Source organism: Gavia stellata, chromosome 11, assembly GCF_030936135.1.
Source record: "Gavia stellata isolate bGavSte3 chromosome 11, bGavSte3.hap2, whole genome shotgun sequence".
Lineage (NCBI taxonomy): Eukaryota > Metazoa > Chordata > Aves > Gaviiformes > Gaviidae > Gavia > Gavia stellata.
The window spans coordinates 19,135,910-19,156,833 of NC_082604.1; the positions used below are offsets into that span (position 1 = coordinate 19,135,910).

Sequence of the window (20,924 nt, forward strand, 5' to 3'; positions counted from 1 at the left end):
CCTTGGTTTGTCATTTGTACGGGCCACTTTTCTGTGGAGATTAAATTCACTTCTAGCACATTGTGATTTTTCACCCCATGTCTTGGCATTTTTCCATTCGCACCCCAGGAGGCCTGGCCAGAGGCCGGCAGCCTCCATCACCCTGCCCCACGCAACGCCGTTAATAGCCCCACTTCAGCTTCTGAGGCATTGCCCCGTTCTTGCCATAAAATGGAAGATTTAATCCCCTCGGAAGGCTGTAGCGAATGCAAGGATTCAAAAGAGGAATGGGACTTGTTCGTGCCAAACAGACCCGCGCCGCCATGCCCTGAGAACAAAGAACGCGCTAAAACGTGGCCTGACAACGGTGGCCCTTCGCACAGGTCCTTTTGGAGTACAAAACCCCGCGACGCTGCCACAGCACCTCACATCCCCGAACGAGAGAAGCAAAAACTTCACTTGCTTGTAATTAAACAGCTTCTCGGGACACGGTGAGGCGGTATTCTGCTCTGGGGGCTGCTGTGCCACAGCTCAGCGGGAGCCGCCGCCAGCACAGCCAGCCCGCCGTCCTCGGCTCCGGGGGGCCCAGCCAGCCTCACCCGCGCCGCGAACGGGCGTGCACCGGCCCCAGCGGCCCCGTTGCCGAGGGATGCCGGGGCGCGGTGCTCGGGCCCTGCGGCCGCCCTGGGGTGGAACGTTCCGCGCGCGGTCGCGCGTTCCGGGGGAAGGAGTCGGGCGCGGGACACCGGCGCCGCCATCATGGCGGCCTGAGGCGCGGCGGGGAGGGCGCCGGGAGCCGCAGGGCGGGAGGCCAGGCGGAGAGGTAACGCCGGGGAAGGGAGGAGCCGCTCCTCCGCGCACCGACCCTTTCCCTTCTCCGCTCCGCGGCTGCGTCTCGGCGCTGCCGGACGTGCGGCTCCCCGAGCCCTGAGAAGCGAGCGGGGACCGGGGCGGCGGTGAGGGGCGAGAGGGCCCCGCGGCGGGACCCCGGTAAATCGCCCCCTGCGGCGGGGCTCGGCCCGCCCGGTGGGGCACGGCTCCCGGCCTGGCGGGGCCCGGGGGCCCTCCCGGGGGTCTGTGGGGATCGGAGGGCCTGGCTGCCTCCGTGCCCTGCAGCCCGGCTCCCTCCTGCGGGGTCTGCCTGCCGCTTCCCGCCGTGAAGCCCCTTCAGGTACCTTAGAAAGGCTGCAGCAAGGCGTGACTGGGGGGAAGAGCCCGGTTTGTCCCCGTGTATGGGTTATTGTAGCCTTTGGGCAAGCTCCGTTAAAGGGTCTTCCATTTGTATTTCGGTCACTTCTCACCAGGGTAAGTCGGTTGTGGAAAGAGCAGCGCGGTAGTCCCGCTGACACGGTTGTGCAGACAGGTTGCAATCGCAATGCAGTTGCCTGAACGTTAACTTGGAAGGGAGCAAAGAATTGGCATTCCTTTCCTAGCAGGGCATGGATACAGCTAAGCAGTCTTTTGTAACCTCATACACCAGCGTGTGTTTTGATTACCTGTGAGGGAGGACAGCGGCTTGGGAACTGTGAAATCTGGATTTCATTCGCAGCTCAGTCATTTCATGCACTCTCCTGAGAAAATTGTCTGTCCTCTGTGTCTGTTTCCTTATCTGTGAGTGGGGAGAGTAGTACTGATGTACCCTCAGGTGTATTAGGAAGCCACATTGAGAGTTATTGTGTTGCAGGGATTTCTTAGCTGAAACTGAGGTACTATTCAGTCAGGCTGTACGTGAGCCTCTGATGAAAAGAATCCCAAAGAGACTTTACACCGAGAACCGAGAAGTTTTTGTGTGGAGAGTGCAAAAGATTGCCCGCTCAGGTTGTGACCGTTTGTACCTGCAGGTGTAATGGCATGGAGTAAAGCATGTTTTTAGAAGCTGACTAATAAAGGAAGCTGGCTGCCTTTCCTTCACAAGGGTTAATTTGGTTAGGCATGGCAAAACAGTGCTAACACCTGTGTCACTGCACCACCCCGATGAGGGCAGATTTGGTCCCAGCGGTCACAAAGAATGAGACAGGTTCTCTGGTGTCTGGTTTTCTTTACCAGAGTAAAGATTGCCTGCTGTACTTGAGAATTATCCGATACAAACATAACACAAAAGCCCTCTTATCTGCTAAGTTCTTTGTTTGGTATCTGAATAATATGCTTTGCAAGTTTTTTCTTAGTTGTTTGTAAACAAATAACTTATTTTGTTGAACTTGTTAATAAATAGTGTTTTACATTTCAAAAAGCAACATGTTGTGCTGGGAGACAACATGCACACCAGAAATGTCAGGCAGCAGCTGAAGACAAAGACCTCTCTTTACAGAGACTTAAATAGAGCCTTTGTAGAAAGGGTATTTTTATCACCTAAGCTTTCCAGTTAACCCAAAACACTTCAACTGTACAATGTAGATTGATAAGCTACTTACAGGCCACAGTTCTTTTTGCCTTTTAGGCTCAGAAAGCAATAGGAATTACGTACAGATGCTTTATCTGTCGCTGATGTGAAAGGAAAAAGTGCAGTGGTGCAGGCCTTCGAGGTGTATAAATTCTTCACAGAGAATTAAGTGAGTTTTGGGAAGGAGGAAGTTTCAGCTGGCCTCTAGCAGACATGATAATAAAAATCTTTGCAGTTAGCGTTATTCGGCAGCATCAGTAGAAGAAAAAGTCTGACAACAGCACGGAATCTAAACTCCTTTCCTACTAGCAGGCATGGATTCTTTTAGGGAACTGACCAGACATTCTGCAGAAATTTTGCTCAGATATTGTCTGAATTGTTTTTGCTCCCCAGATAAATCGGCCTCAGAGCCTGCAGGGCTCCTGGCCTGCCCACTGAGTGCTGAAGAAAAACCTGGCTCTGCTGACACGGAAACATTACTATGCTGAGTGTACCTTCTGATCCACTGCCAGACAAAATTCAGCAGAGGAGAAAGGATGTATTAATATTGTCTTCTTTTATTGACAGATTGAAAACCTAGAATGGCAGGAGAACAGAAACCGTCCTGCAATCTCCTAGAGCAGTTTATTTTACTAGCCAAAGGTACAAGTGGCTCAGCTCTGACTACTCTTATAAATCAAGTGCTGGAGGCCCCTGGGGTTTATGTCTTCGGAGAGCTATTGGAGTTAACAAATGTGCAAGAGGTAAGAGATGAGTTTCTATCCTAATGCCCCTTCTGCACTCCCAATATAAGGGATCCCCAGAAGTTTCCACAGACAGCCTGTACATGAAATTTCTGTGCCAGGAAGGGTCTGGTGTGACTTATCTTGGTTCTGAGGTGTTTGTGTATGAGAGACTGAGGTTGCTTTTGCCTGTATATATCAGATGTTAAAAAATACCTGTATAAAGCTTTGCTACCTTAATGTGATTGCTAATACGGCAAAAACCTGGCAGCAGCACAGTAACAATTTGAAGAAGGCACCTAGCCAGCCAATGGTGAAAAAACTTCTTTCTACTCCTTCGTTGTCCTGGACAGCATAACTTCAATGCTTTCCAAAAGTCTTTGTGAACAGATGTCTAGTGTATCAGGCCTGGGTGGTAACCAAATCCAAACCATTTCAAACCAAGGTGGAAAGTAAGTTCCAGAGCTTTTACTGAGAATGACTCGCCAACACCCCCCTCTACTATAATGAGGGAATTTAGGTTGATGTCTCTGCAGCTGGGGTAATGTGGCGTACAGCAAGTTTGTCTTTCCAAACGGGCTCTTAGATATGCCGAAAAATGCCTCTATGGTTATTCAGCATCAAATCACAAGTATTTTTTTTTCCTGGGTCTGTGTGCAGCAAATGGTATTAAAAAAAACACTCAATAAAAATCACTGCTTGGTGCTGCAGTTATTCCAGTGAAGTGTTTGCATGTGAGAGGAGTGCTATTACTTTCAAACGCACTCAACTTAAAATGTTCTAGCTTGCTTTGCTTTGAAGTTTTGTGGGTCTGCAGGTAAGCTGTCCTAGCTTTCCCAGTAATAGCAAGGATGCTTAACCAACCAATGCCATTGCCTGCTTGCTTCTCACATGATGAGAAGAGCTGGCCCTGTAGTATGTCAGCTGACATTAAGTTGCCTTTTTCTTTTACGTCCTAAGGTGCCGCACAAAGCAGTTGACAGTCCAAACTGTCGTTAAGTTCTGGTGCATAGAAATGGCTAGATCATCTTGACTCTGAAACAGCTGAAACTTGCTGCTGCTCGTGAGGCCTTAGAAAGGGTCCAGCTCTTTAAGCTGGGGACATAATTGCTTTTCTGGGTACTGCTTGTCCTATGTAGACTTAAAACATTCTCTGGAGTAGTTGCCTACCAGTATCGTGTTGGCTGTTAACCATGTTACATGGAATTTATCCACCCAAGGGTACTGAGGGAGCTGGCGGAGGAGCTTGCCAAGCCCCTCTCCATCATTTATCAACAGTCCTGGTTAACAGGGGAGGTCCCTGATGACTGGAGGCTTGCCAACGTGACGCCCATCTACAAGAAGGGCCGGAAGGAGGATCTGGGGAACTACAGGCCTGTCAGCCTAACCTCGGTGCCAGGGAAGATTATGGAGAGGTTCATCTTGAGGGTGCTCACAGGGGCACGTGCAGGATAACCAAGGGATCAGGCCCAGCCAGGACAGGTTCATGAAAGGCAGGTCCTGCTTGACCAACCTGATCTCCTTCTATGACCAGGTGACCTGCCTAGGGGATGAGGAAAAGGCTGTCAATGTTGTTTACCTGGACTTTAGTAAAGGACTTCAACACTGTTTCTCATAGTACTCTCCTGGAGAAGCTGGCGACTCGTGGCTTAGGCAGGTGCACTCTTTGCTGGGTAAAAAACTGGCTGCACGGCTGAGCCCAGACAGTCGTGGTGAATGGAGTGAAATCCAGTTGGTGGCTGGTCACAAGCAGAGTCCCCCAGTGCTCAGTTTTGGGGCCGGTCTTGTTTAATATCTTATCGACGATCTGGATGAGGGGATTGAGTGCTCCCTCAGCAAGTTTGCAGATGATACCAAGTTGGGCAGGAGTGCTGATCAGCTTGAGGGTAGGAGGGCTCTGCAGAGGGATCTGGAAAGGCTGGATTGATGGGCTGAGGCCAATTGTATGAGGTTCAACAAGGCCAAGTGCCGGGTCCTGCACTTGGGTCACAATAACCCCATGCAACGCTACAGGCTTGGGGACGGGTGGCTGGAAAGCTGCCTGGCGGAAAAGGACCTGGGGGTGTTGATTGACAGCTGGCTGAAGATGAGCCAGCAGTGTGCCCAGGTGGCCAAGAAGGCCAACGGCATCCTGGCCTGTATCAGAAACAGTGTGGCCAGCAGGAGTAGGGAGGTGATCGTGCCCCTGTACTCGGCGTTGGTGAGGCTGCACCTCGAATAATGTAATCGTTTTTGGTCCCCTCCCTACAAGAAGGACATTGAGGTGCTGGAGTGTGTTCAGAGAAGGGCGACGAAGCTGGTGAGGGGTCTGGAACACAAGTCTTATGAGGAGCGGCTGAGGGAACTGGGGTTGTTCAGTCTGGAGAGGAGGAGGCTGAGGGGAGACCTCATCGCTCTCTACAACTACCTGAAAGGGGGTTGCAGAGAGGTGGGTGTTGGTCTGTTCTCCAGAGTGATGAGTGACAGGACAAGAGGAAATGGCCTCAAGCTGTGCCAGGGGAGGTTCAGGCTGGATATTAGGAAAAATTTCTTTAATGAAAGGGTGGTGAAACACTGGAACAAGCTGCCCAGGGAAGTGGTGGAGTCACCATCCCTGGAGGTGTTCAAGGAACATGTGGATGTGGCATTGTGGGACATGGTTTAATGGGCATGGTGGTGTTGGGTTGATGGTTGGACTTGATCTTACAGGTCTTTTCCAACCATAGTGATTCTGTGAATTTCTTTTGTTTTCTTCCCATCCAGCTTGCTGAAGGATCTAATGCTGCTTATTTCCAGTTGCTGAACCTGTTTGCGTACGGAACATACCCAGACTATGTAGGTAAGAGACTGCTGCCTGTTTGCAGAGTATGAGACTGGGTTGCCCTTTAGAATTGTCAGAGGCAGTTCTTTGCTTACTGTGGTACCTGGTGTAGTATGGTTGGGTGAAAGTGTCCAAGAACAGAGTTTACTTGGGAGGAGCTTTTTAATTGCTAAAATGTGGAGGAAGGCCTAGAGACGATGGTGTTTTACTGATTTGGATTGGACCACAGCACTGAATTGAATTGGTCTGTAGCAGTATTCATTGATGTTCACAGGCCGCTTACCTCTGCGGAGTGCAATTTCAGACATCGGTTTTGAAATTTAGATGACACCAGTTATGGAAGCTGCAGAAAACTTAGACAAAATTGTTCTGCATTATTTATAAAAACCTATATGGTTTATGGAATAACCTTATATTCTGTGACGGCATTGCTGAAACAAAATGAAGCATTTCTTAGGTAGAATACAAATTGAAATAATGACTTTCATACAGCTTCAGAAGGACTATGTGTGAATCATCTTAGTATCTGTTGGGATGTGCTTTTATCTCTGGTGCTTATGCGCTTCCATTCTGCTACAATTTAATACTTCATTTGTGGGTAGCAGCCTAATGTAGACCATTACAGAGGGTGACAAATAATTCTGTCATAGTGCTGGCTGTCACTGTGGTGGATGAACTATCTAGTTCCTGTAAGGAGAAGTGGCATCCATAAGTGCAAGGACTGGCAATTCCAGTGGCTGTGGAGCAACACCAGCCTCATGACTTCTGTGACTGATTAGAGGATGTGTTTGCTGTGCATGGGTCTTGTGTCCCAGTATGTGACAGTGCAGATTGTTCTTCCTTTTCTAATGAAGAAAGGGGGAAAAGTAGTCAAAGTGTAGAGTATTGAATGAGGTGGGATGGATGGGAGAACTTGAGTGCCCCTGAAACACTAATTTCCATTAAAGGAGATATTTTAAAGAGTTTCTTTGCTTTGGAAAGCCGCCAGTTTCCTTTCTGTTTTTAAATATTCATGAAGCACATGGATATAATACAATGATAGTGAGGCCATCTAGATTAATAATTTCTCCTCTCTTCCTCAGCCTGGTACTTTATGCTTTCACCCTAAATTCTGCAGCTCTTCAGAGAAATAAAACCAGCTGTATTTACAACCAGATCGGCGAAGGGGGAAGATTTTATTCTGTCAGCTCATTAGTGAAATAAAGATGACTGGGTGGTGGAAACAAAGCATTGACCAACCATTTTAGCAGGACACCACTTGTGTAGATGTGAATTACATTCTAATTCCAAAACCAGAATTACTGGAAGAATGGAATTGCCAACTTGTTTTTTAACTTTTCCTGTCTCTGCCTGGATGTGCTAATCTGTCATCAGCAGCAGCTTTCTCTGCTCATCAGTACCCACAGTAGCTGGAGGAGTTAATAATTTCGGGGTTTAGTGTAGTGTAACTAGCCTGCAGTTCTGCAGCCTGGATTATATAATTCTTGAAGGGAAGTCCTGAGTCTTGTCTTTTTAACATTAACAGCAAACAAAGATAACCTGCCTGAATTAACAGTGACTCAGAAAAACAAGCTGAAACACTTGACGATTGTAAGCCTGGCTTCCAGAATGAAGGTAAAATACACTGTATATGATAGCAGTTGTCTTTTTGTCTGTTTTTGTTTCTGAAATGGCATCAATTCCATAGCATTGAAGCTCTATCGGACTGCATGAGTAACTCACAAAAAATCCTGCAACTAGGAAAGTACCTGTAATGTACAGTGTTCTCTTGTGGTGCTTTGGGACATTAACTTAGTGGACTTCCATGGATGAGATGTGGGGGTGTCTGAACTGCCATACAGATTGGTCAGTAAGGGCTGTGAAACTTTGTATGGCTTCTTTCACTGCTGGAGTTGGAGAATCATTCTTAAAAACACTGACTTTTTGTTCTAGAGAAAACTAAGCAACACTTTAAATTTCTTTTACAATCCCATCACCTTTTTTACTTCAGAAGATGCTATGCCAAAGCTTCAGGAATTACCGAAGTTGTGTCAGAATATTATGTAGCCTAGTAGCAGGTGTTTGTTCTGCCACAATCAGTCACTGCTGTACTTGTAGGTTAAAGTGTAGGATACAATAAATGCTTGGATCTTGAGTTTCTGAGACTTAGCTGTTCATTTTGGCTCTAGGACTGTTAACTTACTCTTGGACTTGCTGTTTTTAGTGCATTCCCTATTCTGTGTTGCTGAAGGACCTGGATATGAGGAATCTGAGGGAGTTGGAAGATCTGATTATTGAAGCGGTTTATACAGATATTATCCAGGGGAAGCTGGATCAACGAAACCAGGTTCTAGAGGTGGATTTTTGTATTGGCAGAGATATTCAGAAGAAGGACATCAGTAACATTGTCAAAACACTCCAGGAATGGTGAGGCAGTCTCTCCACCTTCCTTGTTCCTTGTATGTAGCTTGCCCTGTTGTCTTCTTATTCCTCAAAGTTTTAAGTCTGGCTCAATTTCACCATGTTCCATTAATCAGGAGTCTTTACACTGTAAGTAGGCACTTGAAGGAGGAGTCTATTGGGCAAGTATTCCAAGATCCCATCTAGGATTCAATATGTGTTATGTATCAAGCCAAAGTATACTAGGTCTTGAGATTCTGCTTTCACTGTAGCTTTTACGTGGCAAAACCCTAGCGAGGAGTCAAGGGTCTTTTCAAACAGGCATGACAAACTGGACTCATGGTCTTATGGTGGGAGCTACTCCCCTTTCTGCTGTTACATTTGATAACAAAAAGAGAACTGTCCATTACTTTTCAGCCTTTTTCACTGTGATGAGAACTGCATGAGCAAATTCTAGAGAATCACAGTTCTTTGGAGGGGATGTCTTCAGGTTTGAAGTTTCAGATGCCTTTGTTTGCCTTCTCTTTGTTCCTGCAAATGCAGGCTTCATGCAACCATATTGGGACTGTGGTACTATCTTTATGTACCTTTGCCAGGAAGCTGCTTCTCATTTTTTTGTAGGATTGCCTTCCCACCCAAAGAAATTCCCCTGTAGGTTGTGGAGCCTGTGGCAGGTTCTGAGCTGACTGGGAATTGCTTCCTAGTTGCTATGGTAATGGGTGCATGAAAAGTAATTAAACTGCTGTGCAAATACGCTGTCCTGAGGTGGGGGCAGGTTTTTTGCTTCTCTACTCCAACTCCCTCAATCCCTTCTCAGCAGGAGGGCTTTGGCAGCTTCCAGGACCTTACAGCATTGTTTGGAAGGTAACAGTGAACCCACTGCCAATTCCCTTTCTGTCCTCTCCAGTTATAGTTCTGTGTTGGAGGAATGCTCTTGTCTTTTGAACACTTAACAGGCAGGGGGATTCTCTCAATCTGACTTTTTTGTTTAATTTTAAAATTTTACTTACTTTTGAAAAATCTGTTGCATCCCCATTTAAGCAGTAATTCTGATTGAAAAGGGAGTTGAAAGTGCATTGAACCTGCACTTACTTTTTGATGGTCAGGTAAGAGTAACATGGACTCTCTAAAGAACGCTGTGAAATACATTGAGTAAACAGCAAAGCTTTTTGGAACGCTAGTCTTCAAGCAGGAAGTAGAAATTTAATAATCTGCTAGACTTTTAGGCAAGCATGACTTTTCAGATTGCCTGACTGAGCTGCTCCAGAGAGAACTCGTAAACACTGTTTGATATTGTATCTTGCAGGTGTGATGGTTGTGAAGCGGTTCTTTTAGGAATTGAGCAGCAAGTACTTAGAGCCAACCAATACAAAGAGAACCATCACAGAACTCAGCAGCAGGTAGAGATGGAGGTGAGTACAGAGTTACTTCAGACTGCTCTATGTTTTTTGATAAATGTTGTTTACTGAAGAAAATAATCTGGTAGCACCTGGTTAATGGTCATGGCTTCTCTGAAGTAGGCTAGCAATCATGCAAATCAGATATGGTGGTTTGGGTAGGAAGAAAACACATCTGCTTCCAGGTGCTAGTAACACCACAAACATCAAATCTGCACGCTCTGAGCAGGTTGGAACTTTTCTTTATAAACTTCTATAAATTTAGGCTAGGTGGCTGCACTAGCTATGGTTTCCTGAATTGATTTGTTAGAAAAAGTGTGCTTTTAACACAGAGCTTGGATACAATTCTGTTCCTTTTGTGCAAGGCAGGAAGGAAGGAAAAAAACATTCACTTTGTTTTAAACCTGAAAGTGTAATGAACAGAAGTCTCTCGAGTCTCATTGCTTTTGCAAAACATGCCCTCAGCAGCTTCCTTTGGGGTCTTTCTCTTGGGGTCAGGTTGAGCACCCAGGCAGGCCTCTGACATGCTCTCCTCAGCAGCCTGACCTGGGAGCACTCCTACGCCTGTTGCATGCGCAGCTAGGCGGTAGATGGCAGCATGGGTACGCGATTTTAGCCCCTGCTGATGTGTATTTACTTATGAGAACAAATCTTGGCTAATACAGCTGTAAAGGTGAAAATGGTCCTCCCGAGACACTTGCTCAGGGTTTATTTCTTGCAGAGTGCTGCATCCCTGCAGGTTTACGTTTGCCTTCTGAAGCAGCATATGCTTGGCAGCTTGATTGGCATCCAGAGTACATTTGGTTTGCCAGATGCCTTTAGCTTGGACTTGGCACACCTGACTCCCAAACTTGTTTTCACCTGTGGGTTTTTTTAAGGTTTGCTCATTGTATTTCTGGTGAGCCCTACAGGGTTCCAGGGGGACAGACTATGGTGCCTGGTGCTGTATCTCTCCTTTTCAGCCAGAGTAGCAGAAGCACTACTGCTGCCTCCCATTTCTGTTCCTGCTTCTAGCAAATAACTGTGGCTCAGACAGCCAGCTAGGCCAAATGGCATTTTCCCTTTTCAAGTGCTGTCCTAAGTGTAAGTTTATTTCTTTCACAGTTTCCTTTGTCCTTCCTGCTTCTGGCCAACTTAACGGTAGCATGGCTGTCTTCTGCACCAAGGCAGTAGCAGGTTCCTCCAGCCAGCCAGAAAGGTGGTACAATATTGTGCCATTGTCTCTTAGGAAAAAAAAATAATCTCTAGTTATTCTGTATTGGACCCAGACTGGAAATATTAACAACTCTGGCTGTAAACGAGGATAAAACATTACCTTTAATAAATGCAAGTGCAGAGCGTGTTTCTGATGGGAGAGTTTATTTTATAATCTCCACTCTACTCCAGGGGTTTTTCAATATGTTTACGAAGAGTTTCTACTGCAAGGGGAGGAAGAAGCAAGTGCTGATTCACTGTCTCTTCTTGGCCAGGTCACAAACATAAAGAAAACATTAAAAGCTACAGCCTCGTCGTCGGCACAGGAGATGGAACAGCAGCTGGTAGAGCGAGAGTGCCCTCCACACACAGAGCAAAGGCAGCCCACAAAGAAGATGTCCAAAGTCAAAGGGCTGGTCTCCAGCCGTCACTAGAACATACCATCTAAATGTCATTCAGCTAGGAATGACAACAGGAGGAGCAAAAAAGGGCCTGCGTCTCCTTTTTCAGTGGGTTCTGGGCCAGTCCCTTCCAGGCTGGCAAATAAAAGCCCTGTTTGAATACAGCTCCCAGTTAGCAGCACCTGGCTAAGTTACACTGTGCAGCCCTTATTAATTTCCAGGGTGTCCCTGTTCTGGTCCTGTAAAGAGGGACTTCTAAAGAGAGGGACTAAGCAAAAGGGGCAGGAAAAAGAAATATCTGTGGACAGTTTTGCTCCCTCCCAGCCAGTCTCATTGCTGCTTAACCTTGAGGAAGCTGCTGTACTAAATCAGATCTTGGGAGAACTTCTGTAGCAAGTGTCTGAATCCCAGGGTTGAAGTGTGGCTACCAAAGCCAGGCTGGGAGCGAGGAAGCATCAACACAGATCTTTTCATTCCCAAAGGGAGCACAGAAAGGTTTCTAGGCCAGGAACTGCTTTACATGGAAGTCGTCAGCCTTTCCGCTACCCCATCTATTTTAAACTGGGGTGAAATTCACACTACCTCGCTCTGTGAAGATGAGATCCAGTGCTGGGCTGTTTACTTAACTGTCTGTTTACTGCCCTTACTAAGCCCTTTAATCTGTCACAGATTTAAAGCACTGTTCTGCATCTCTGAGGCATGAATACAATAAGGAGGAAGCAGGCTGCTCTTCCAAGCCTTCCTTCTTGCAGGTGGCTAGGGGCGTACTAGAAACTGTTCCTTCTGAAGGTGACTTGACCTCCCAGAGCTGCTTGTGAGTTGTTTCCCCCATTGACACCTTCAAAGGGTAATGCATTCGCTCTTCCTTGGATGCTAGCGACAGAGGTCTGCATGGGAGAAGAGTCCATTTAGCATCGTGGCAGGCTGGTGGCCCAGGACCCACTGGCAGGGGTCGCAGCAGCATCCCCTTGCTGAAGCAATGGACTTGACTAGTCTTTCTGAATTTTGAACACTTTCAGGTTATATTTTTCTCCCTTTTTTTGTATATTGTTGTGATTCTAAAGCATTTCAGCCTTTGTTTTGTGGGGTTTTTTTATTTGTTACAGACTAACTTCAGGTGATTTGCACCTAGTTTGGCAAGGTGTGGGGTTTTTTTTTTAAGGGGGAGGATGGGGTTGGCATTGAAACAGCAATTCACAAAAAGCACATTTTAGAAAAAAATTAAAAATGCTGATTTAATGTCAGAGTGTGGAGTCTTGGCTTTGAGGCTGCTTTAGGCTTGTAGTCCAACCGCACTTGTTCACTTGAACATTTACTTGATTCTTGATGTTACATTATCAGAAGGTCTGACTAATCTCCCTGATGCATCCGGGAGGCAGGGAAGTGCTCTTCCCATTTTGTCAGTAGTTCATCTTTGTCCAAATTTGTGCATAAGGATCTGTGGCAAAGCCAGTAGCTGAGCCCAGTGTCCTGAGCCTAAACACCTTTGATGCCTGATTGTGGAAGGTTTGTAGTTGTGCTGTCTTAGGCCAGTCGATTCCTTCCTGTGGGTCTAGCGGGGTACTGCTTTTTAGTTTGGCCCCTGCATTTCACTTCGCTCCATGCTGTAAAGAGATGGGCTTTGCGTGAGCAGGCAGGGGACCTGTTCAAACAGAGGACTGTGACAATGCTCCAGTCCTTCAGCCAGCTGTCACCTGCACTTGTGCAATGCACGTGCCTTCCTCTTATTGCTACCAGAATTCTTTGCTGCCGGTGTTTTCAGTCCTCAGTCACAGGACTTGTTGTACATTTGTGAAAGTAAATTCCCCTCCTTTTCCTCTCCTGCAGTGCAGGAACACCAGCTTTTAATCTTGAGAGGTGGATCTAAATACCTCCTATCCAGCTGCTTCTGGGTCAAGTCCCTTGGTTTCTGATTCTTTTCTAGGGGGAGAGAGAGCTGGCAATGCTAGCCAAAAATTCCCAGTGAAGGATGTTAAGTGAATAAGCCCAGAGCACAAAGCCTTCCCTATATCTCAAGGGAACTGTTTCCCAAACAGTGGCAGTAAGAGTTTCTGTACTAGGTTCTCCTGGTGTTCAGCTGACAGCTTCTCAGGAGGTGTAGGTGGACTTTGTGTACCCAAGTATAACAGATCTGTGTGACGGAGATGGACTGAGTCTGTTTCTGGCTTCCTGCGTGGGCAGCTACAGTGTACTGGTCATCCAGTTCCTCACTAGATTAGACTAGTGAGGAGAGGTTCTGTGGTCCTCACTAGCTGTTTTCTTTCCTTCCCAATTTTAATATCAGTCCTGCAGAGAGGCAGGAGGAATACAAATGCCTTTGGAAATCATTTAAGCTCCTCGGCAAGCCACAGTCTGCTGGGGAAATAGATGTGAATTTGGCATCCTTGGTGTTTATTCCCTGCCAGTTATAGGAGTCACATTAGTTTGCTGAAGCTTCTTTAGTGTGTTGGAAGTTTTTGAGTTTGTTCTTGTGTTTTTGCTCTTCTCAAAGCCTGGCTGGGGGTGAAGATCTTATTTATGCTTTGGTACACATTGCCTTTGATCAGCAAAGAAGCAAGGGAGGAAATAGCACTTTGAATGTGCTATTTTCTGAGCTGTCCCATGCTTGACAGCAAGAGAGGACGGAGAAGGGAATGGGGTATTGAAGGGAACTGAGCTGTTTGCATGTTTGGCTTTCCTGGTGTTCCAGAGATGCGCTTGGTGCTGCAAAAGGAGGGGGCCGTCTTTGCAATGAGCCCAGTCTGAGATGAGTCATTAACAAATGACATGCACAGAGTACCTGGGGGAGGCAAACAGCTCTGCAGCAGCTGGTTAATGAATCTGGCTTGAAGGAAAGAGTTAGAAGCTATTCTAGGAATGAAGCAGAAGGCATAGTTGTTAACAGGGAAGGATGCAGGAGGTGCTATGCTGTTTGAGAAGGACAACAGATAAAAGACTGCATTGGCTCCCTGTGACTGCAGGAAGGGCAGCCACTCGAAGTGGAATTGTGTGAATTAGGGGCTGGTGGGGGCTGAATTCTGGACAGTTTTGAGGGGGGAGTGCCTGGGGAGTTTAATTGTCCTGTGGGGACAAGAGGGAGATAGAAGCAGAGGTGGATTTAATGCAAACTCCCATGTATTGCACGTGCCTGCTGGAGGCAGCTAACCCAGCTTGTCTGAGCGCTGCTGGACACTGCTCCCTGATGCAGGGAGAGCATCCTGCCCTACTTTGTTTTATGGCAGCAATGGGCTCCTCCAGCTGCAGCTCACTTCAAGATTGCAGCAGGACAGAGTTTGAGCTATTGAACTTCTGTTTGCCTCTTCCACCCGGAGGGAGACAAAGTAGATGGAGCTGCTTTTCAGGGCTTTATTGTCTAGCTTCATGTTCTGCAGCTCCACTTGTACTAGTGCTTGTTTAATATGGAATTGAGCACTGAGCTGGAAAATGGAAGAGAGGATCTCAGCTGATTGCAGTGCTGGTAGACTGCCCTAGTCCTAAAGCTGTGCCACGTGCTAACAAATGTCCCTGGCATTCCTGCTGTGACTCAGTTGATACCAGATAACATCAGGCAGTTCTGGGACATGATAAAGCAATGCTAATGTCAGTCCTTTTACAGAAAAAAGTTTTGGCTCAAAATCTATTGTTCTTTTACTTCCCTCCTCACCTCCTTAGATAAGTTGAATGCTAGCTTAGGCTTCTGTTGAGGGCAGGAGGGAAAATCAGTGATGCTGACAGACACTTCTTTGTTCAGATTTGAGACCCATCCTGCAATCAGTCTTATCCAGACTTCTGAAATCCCATGGGTGCTTGTGGAGCTGTATGCAGGCTTGCAGGTCTCTCTCCATGGATCGGAAACAGGAGTAGGACCTGCAGAGCTGTTCTCCAGAGTGAAGCTGGGGAAAGTGAAGCTTTTGTTCCCATAGAAGAGAGTGGTGGAAAGAGATGGCCATTCTTCCATCAGCCCTGCAAAGTGAGTTTTGCTGAACAGTTTTCTGTTCCTGGAAGAATGGAAAATGATACAGAACCCAGTGGGTGTTTTTGTTTTTGCTTTTCGTGTTCTGTTTATCCTTTGAGGAGAAAATGCATTGGTCCATGTGCGCAAAAAGGAAGTTAGGCTTATTAATTGCGGGGGAGGCAGAAGTGAGAGTGCCATGAACTTCGATAGCTGTATTAGAATGTAACAAATCACATGGGTAAATCAGACTTTTCCTAAACTTTCAGGTCTGTACAGGTTTATGTGAGTGCATCTAAGCTGTTCAGAGAGGCCTCTGATTTTGAAAACTAAATAAAGTTGCCCACCTGCTGGGGTAAAACAGTCAACGCTTATGCATTCCTAGGCCTGTTGGTACTGCTGTTTGTTACTTCAGTATCTGAGCCTGTTGCAAACTTTTCAATGGAGAGAAACAATGTTGCCCTTTATTATTCCAAATAATGGGGAAATGGAAAAGTCCTCTATAGCATCTGACCTAATGCAAGGGAACCAAAAAGTGAAACTGTCCAGCTTTTTTTGTGTAATCTGAGAGAGAGTAACCCAGGGGCATCAAGAAAGGTAAATTAAAGTTTAGAGTGATTTCAGTTCCTTCTTGTATCCTCAACCTTGTATTTTTATTACGGAATTTTAACCTGACAGTCTGATTGAATTTCTCAGCCGAGTTTTTAGAAATACGTCGTTGTTTCATTCTGCTCTGTGGCAAAGGTCGGTGTCTTTCAGGGATTGTTGACTTTTTACTGATATTTCATCAAGTTTGGCCCTACCACAGAGCTACCAGAGGTAAGTGATTGAAGCTAGAGAGGTGTACTATAAGGAGAGTGCATATTTACCCCCTAGCCTGATTGGCTGCACCCTGCTTCTTAGTGGCACTGTGGTGGTACCCCCATCTCTGATCAGTGAACCAGGCCAAAGATTAGACAGGGCAGCACTTTGCTCCCTGTCTCCAAATGCACAGGCATGCACAATTCTTTTTCCCACAGTGTGCAGGCCTCGTGAGATGCCCTGATTTATTTGCTACAGGTTGCAAATTGCATGAGTGTGATAGCTGTGACCATGGCTTTTTCTTGTTAAGAAGATGTCCCTACTCTAGCGAACGAACATGCACACTGGAAATTCTAGGTGGTAAGGGGATGACATAATGTCATTTAACAGTCCTGAAATGTGTATTTCCCCACAGAGTGCAAAAGAATTTGTGCCAGTAGTTCTCGCTCAGTGTAGTTTTTAGTAGAAGGTAAGACACCTTTCCACAACTCTAGGTCTCCTATATAGAAGCTTGTGAATCTCGGTATCATTAGGGCATTTTTCAAATGCTTGTGCACACAATACCTCTGTGTTTCCAGGTGGGTAAGTGAAGCCTCACTCCATCAGAGATCAGCCTTTTTGCAAGTATTTTGACCTTCTCTGACCATAGGGCCATATCTGAGTATGAAGTTTGGAAGTAGTGCTGTCTAGCCCTCCAGACTCTTCCTGAAGATGCTGTTTATATCACCAGCCGTGATGTTTCAGTTGCTGTTTCATGATCAGCTCTGTCCTAAGGCTGCCTTGCGCTGATGCAGTGTGTAACGTCTTGGTGTTTCATTGTCACCTTCGCAGCTGTTAGAGAGCACCAGTTCCTACAGGATCACCTGCCAGCTGTGATGCTATTCCTTTTACATCATGACTGTGAGATGACACCTCTCCTTGCTGGCAGACAAGCCAGGTGGGTAGGCATTACTCCTCAGAGCTGTTCTGCATCTAGGGAGGTGCAGGCTGTTGCCTGGTTTAGTGTAATGGAAATCAAGGACAGTGTTACAAATAAGGGGCAAAGCACAGAGTTATATCCTATTCCAGCTCTGCTACAGCTGCAGAAAGCAACCTTGGGCAAATCAGCTTCTCCGCAGCTGCGTTTCTCAGGACAGCCTCTGCTTGCATGTTGACTTTGTGACAGAGATTTGTGAAGTGCTTTGGTCTCCTGGCTGGGCAGAGGTTCATTGCTGATGGAATTGAAGAAGATGTGTGTGTATGGGAGGGGGGAATCGTAAACCTTTTTAAGCTTTTCTAGAAGTCATCTTCTTACCTTCTTTTCCCCTGATGCAAATAAGGTGGTCCACTGTGGGAATATCGGCGTGGAGTGTTATGGGTAATATGCCAGGTTAATTACGGAGGGGGCAGGAAAAATAGCCTGTGCCGTTTTCAACAATATCAAAGGGAAGCTACCTAATGATTTTTCCTATTAGCTCTTTTCCCAGCCTGCCAGAGTGACTGCAGAAGTGTCATTTACAAAGGCAGTTTGCAACTCATTACCCTGGATCTTGACTGTAGTTCTGCTCCAGAGAGCTGGGCTTTTGCTGTGTGCCCCAACCTAATGAATTGCCTGATTCGGTTAGTGCTGCCATCCCTTCTGACAAGGTTAGTTGCTGACTGACAGGAAGGGGCCCAAATTCAATTCCCTTCTTGTTTTCGACTTGCACTTGTGTCAAGCACAGGCTCCCTCTAGAAGCTGCCCTGTTATCCCTTCCCTTTGTTTTTCTGCATTCTGAGGGAAGCAGCCCATGCTTGGAGAAGTCCTAGAGCAAGTGGCGGGGGCATCTGTGCTGTTGCCCCCGGCAGTCCCTGCTCAATGCCTCGAGTCCCTTTCCAGCTGGAAAGTTCCACTGCTGTCCTGCTCTGGGGCTCTGGGCTTTTCTTTCTCTTCATTGGTTTGGGATTTGTTGTCAGCTGAGCTGGGCTTTGTAACCCTTCAGCAATAAATACCTTGGAAAAGCTGTATTAATGGTAGCAGGGAAAAACATGCAATGCGGGCTAGGGGAACAGAACTGATTTCCCGCACATTAGACGGCAACTGTGTCCCTGTTGTGGGAGTTCCAAGGTCTGCTTTGGCCTATTTGGGCTTTGCAAGGCACTTGTACAACAGTGCTGGAGAAAACTCTTGTCCTTTTTCACTAGAGACCAGTGTGCTTTTTCAGGCTGGGGCTCATCTCATGCTGGGAATAGCTCCTGGAGAGGGGAAATTAAGGCTGTTCCTATGTCACGTCACAAGTGCTCCCACTTGGAAGCTGCATGTGGCTACTGCTCGTTCAGCTGGTAAGCAGGAAACATGTAGGTCCTGTGGGTGATAGTCTGACCTGAGTGTCAACAGAGGAGCTTGGGACTCCTGGCACTCTCAATTCCAGGTGTGTGTATCCACCTCTGCTAAATGCCATTCTCTGAGTCCACCGTTGAGATGTCAGATGCCACCCCACTCTCCCTGCCCCCTCCCAAGGCTGCAGCTTGCATCCAGGACAGCTCTTGCCGTTCAGTTATGCTGTCTCCAGGCTGGGATGTGGCAAGGGAGTTTTCCAGTGCTGGCCCTGGATCCTTTTACTGGATGTCATGAGGATTTGACCTAGCTGGCCCACAAGGGACACAGTGATGTGAGATCAATTTGTTTCTACTGCATGTGAGGCCTCCTCCCCTCTTAATTAGATTCCTGTGCCCCCTCTCTTTCCTGCTGGCCTTGTTTCCTACTGAGCCCCTGTCAGGGAGACCCAGTTGTGGCCTTATCAGGTGCTTGCTGTGCTCTAATGATCCATTTCCGTTTCCTGTTCTGGCCTGTCCACCAAACTGAGGGAGGTGCTTGTCAGCGCTCTGAAAACTCGCCTCTGCTCACAATGCCACTCTCAGCCCATCAGACCCAACGGTCTGGCTATGCGGCATGGGTGCTAAGGTTGAGTGTATCTGAAAGTTTTCCCAAGTGCTCTTTCACCCCAGAGTGCTGCCTTCTCTCTCGCATGTCAGGTCACAGCCCCATGTGGGCACGATGTTCCCGTCCTGCAGGTGGGAAACCAGCATGCTGAGGGACTGGGTGACTTACCCCTGGTCAGAGCGGAAGCAGCAAAGCGAGGAGCCAAGCTGTTATCCCCTCCCTTTGCACAGGGAGCTCTCGCTCTGATCACTCTCCTTCTGCCAAACTAGTGTCGTTTTGCAGTGCAGCTTTGTCCTTTTCCTTGGGCTTGCTCTTTTCCAGGAAGCCCAGTGGGTGGAAGAAACCCATGCTGTAGGGCTGCACTTTACCCCTTGGACTACGCCGCAGAGGAGAAATGGGAATCCAGACCATATGTGACCCCAGACTGTGATCTCTGGGATCTCCCCCAGCCTGAGCTTGGGTTGTGCCTCGCATAAGTTGTCAAGTTTTGGGGACTGAATTCCTGAGACCAAGTTCCCTCTGCTCTGTTGAGGAGAGGTCCTCTGTCACCAGGCAGATGGTTTTATTCCAGCTCTGGCTTTGCAGCAAAAAGCCAAAGCTGGAAGGGGAATTGGCCCCGCCTTGGTCCCAGCCTGGCACTCTGTTGTGGTCACTACTCTGGCTTCATGCTCGAGGACCAGGACCCTGAGGAGGATCAGTAGTACCATCTCTTTACACTGCTATTCAGACCTGGTGTGCAAGGTCTGGACAGTAAGTGATTCTTTATTGTCCCTTAGGTTTGCTGGGTGACAGTGGACAGTCCCCTCAGATGGACATCTCTTTAGGAGCTCCTGGCAGAGCCCCTCCTTCCCTCTAAAGGTGTGCAGAGCCGGTAGGGTGACCTTCACGGGTGCTGTATTTGCCTTACAGAGCCCTGACAGTGGGTTGTCTTTACCTACAGACATCTCTGGAGGGCTCTAGCTGACCCTGAGGCAGGGCACCGAGCTGTCAGCTGCCTGTCCTGCCTCCCTCCCTCCCAGCCCAGCCTCCCAAGGTCTTGATTTTGTTCCCCATAGGCAACGTCTTACGTGGTCCATCAGCTGCTGCTCCCCATCCAGCCGGACTCTGTGGGCACCGCGAGGTGGGTACCTGTCTCTGACTGAGGCTTTGCTCATACAAAGCTAAAACATCACGTGCGTGCTCCTAACCTGGTGATTGAGCTGTCGGGTGTCTGGATGAATCCTCTTGTTCTGTAAACCTAATGTTCTCTAACATTTGGGGAGAATGTGGCTGGAGGTTTCTATGGTTTCCTGGTGGTTGCTAAGGACAAGGATCTCTTTGCCTCTAGGTCTTGATGACTTTCTTTTTGCCCTGTCCTAGGCACTGGAGCCCAGCAGAACATAATGCTCGTTGTTTCCCAGCCCACTACAATGGTCAGGGCATAATTTGTGACTCCCGTCACGGCTGGGCTGGGTGCCTGCCACTCTTTTTTTCTAAGGCCTCTTTGAAGAATGAGACCAAAGAGCCTTCATGCAGGAGTTTGCGTGTTTGCTGTGCTCCCCACCCCCTCGCTTGCTGTTTCCTTTAGAGCTCTGAGTCATTTTAACGATTTATTTCATGCACTTTACATAGCAAGAAGCTGTAGCAACAGCTGTGTCCGTGAATCCTTACCAGGCAGCCCTCATTATATTTTGGTCTGTCTGTGTATTGTCCCAGGCACAGTTAAATAAATCTCTGCTGGAGGAAGGGACTTTACAGCTTAGCGGCGAAGGTTTGGCGAATGGGAATATCAACAAGATACTTAGTAAGCTGCTGGATCCTAGAATAACAGCGCCTCCGGCATAAAGCTCTGTTCCCACTGGTGCAGCCGGGGGCCAGATCCAGTGCGATCTCTTTGTTGCTGTCGGCAGGGACTGCATCTCCGTACGGCGCCCAGTGGTACAGCTTTATTTACGGGATGAAATTTGGACCTGCAGACTGGAAGCGGTTAAAACACATCTAGGCCAAACGCTGCTCTTGTGGCACTGCTATCTATCAATCCGGATCTAGACTGTTGAAC

General features: G+C 47.4%; 1 protein-coding gene across 2 annotated transcripts; it reads left to right on the plus strand.

Moving 5' to 3' along the window:
- Positions 1–768: 768 nt before the first annotated feature.
- Positions 769–16,840, plus strand: COPS7B (COP9 signalosome subunit 7B). 2 transcript variants are annotated; one of them, XR_009484159.1, is made up of 8 exons: positions 769–802; positions 2,927–3,102; positions 5,824–5,899; positions 7,407–7,495; positions 8,085–8,287; positions 9,567–9,672; positions 11,127–12,271; positions 16,816–16,840. XR_009484159.1 is itself a non-coding variant. In XM_059822522.1 (7 exons), exons 2-7 carry the CDS (start codon positions 2,941–2,943, stop codon positions 11,283–11,285), a joined length of 795 nt encoding a protein of 264 aa, XP_059678505.1. In that variant the 5' UTR covers positions 769–802; positions 2,927–2,940; the 3' UTR covers positions 11,286–12,518. The 2 variants fall into 2 exon arrangements, 1 of the variants encoding a protein (XP_059678505.1); XM_059822522.1 differs by lacking the exon at positions 16,816–16,840 and having other exon boundaries at positions 11,127–12,518.
- Positions 16,841–20,924: the final 4,084 nt, after the last annotated feature.

Bases quoted from the DNA above. Each gene is read 5' to 3' on its own strand.
- COPS7B (XM_059822522.1), top strand. From the start codon at position 2,941: ATGGCAGGAGAACAGAAACCGTCCTGCAATCTCCTAGAGCAGTTTATT. The intron at 5,900-7,406 runs GTAAGAGACTGC...TAACATTAACAG, and splicing joins AACATACCCAGACTATGTAG to CAAACAAAGATAACCTGCCT. The intron at 7,496-8,084 runs GTAAAATACACT...TGCTGTTTTTAG, and splicing joins GCCTGGCTTCCAGAATGAAG to TGCATTCCCTATTCTGTGTT.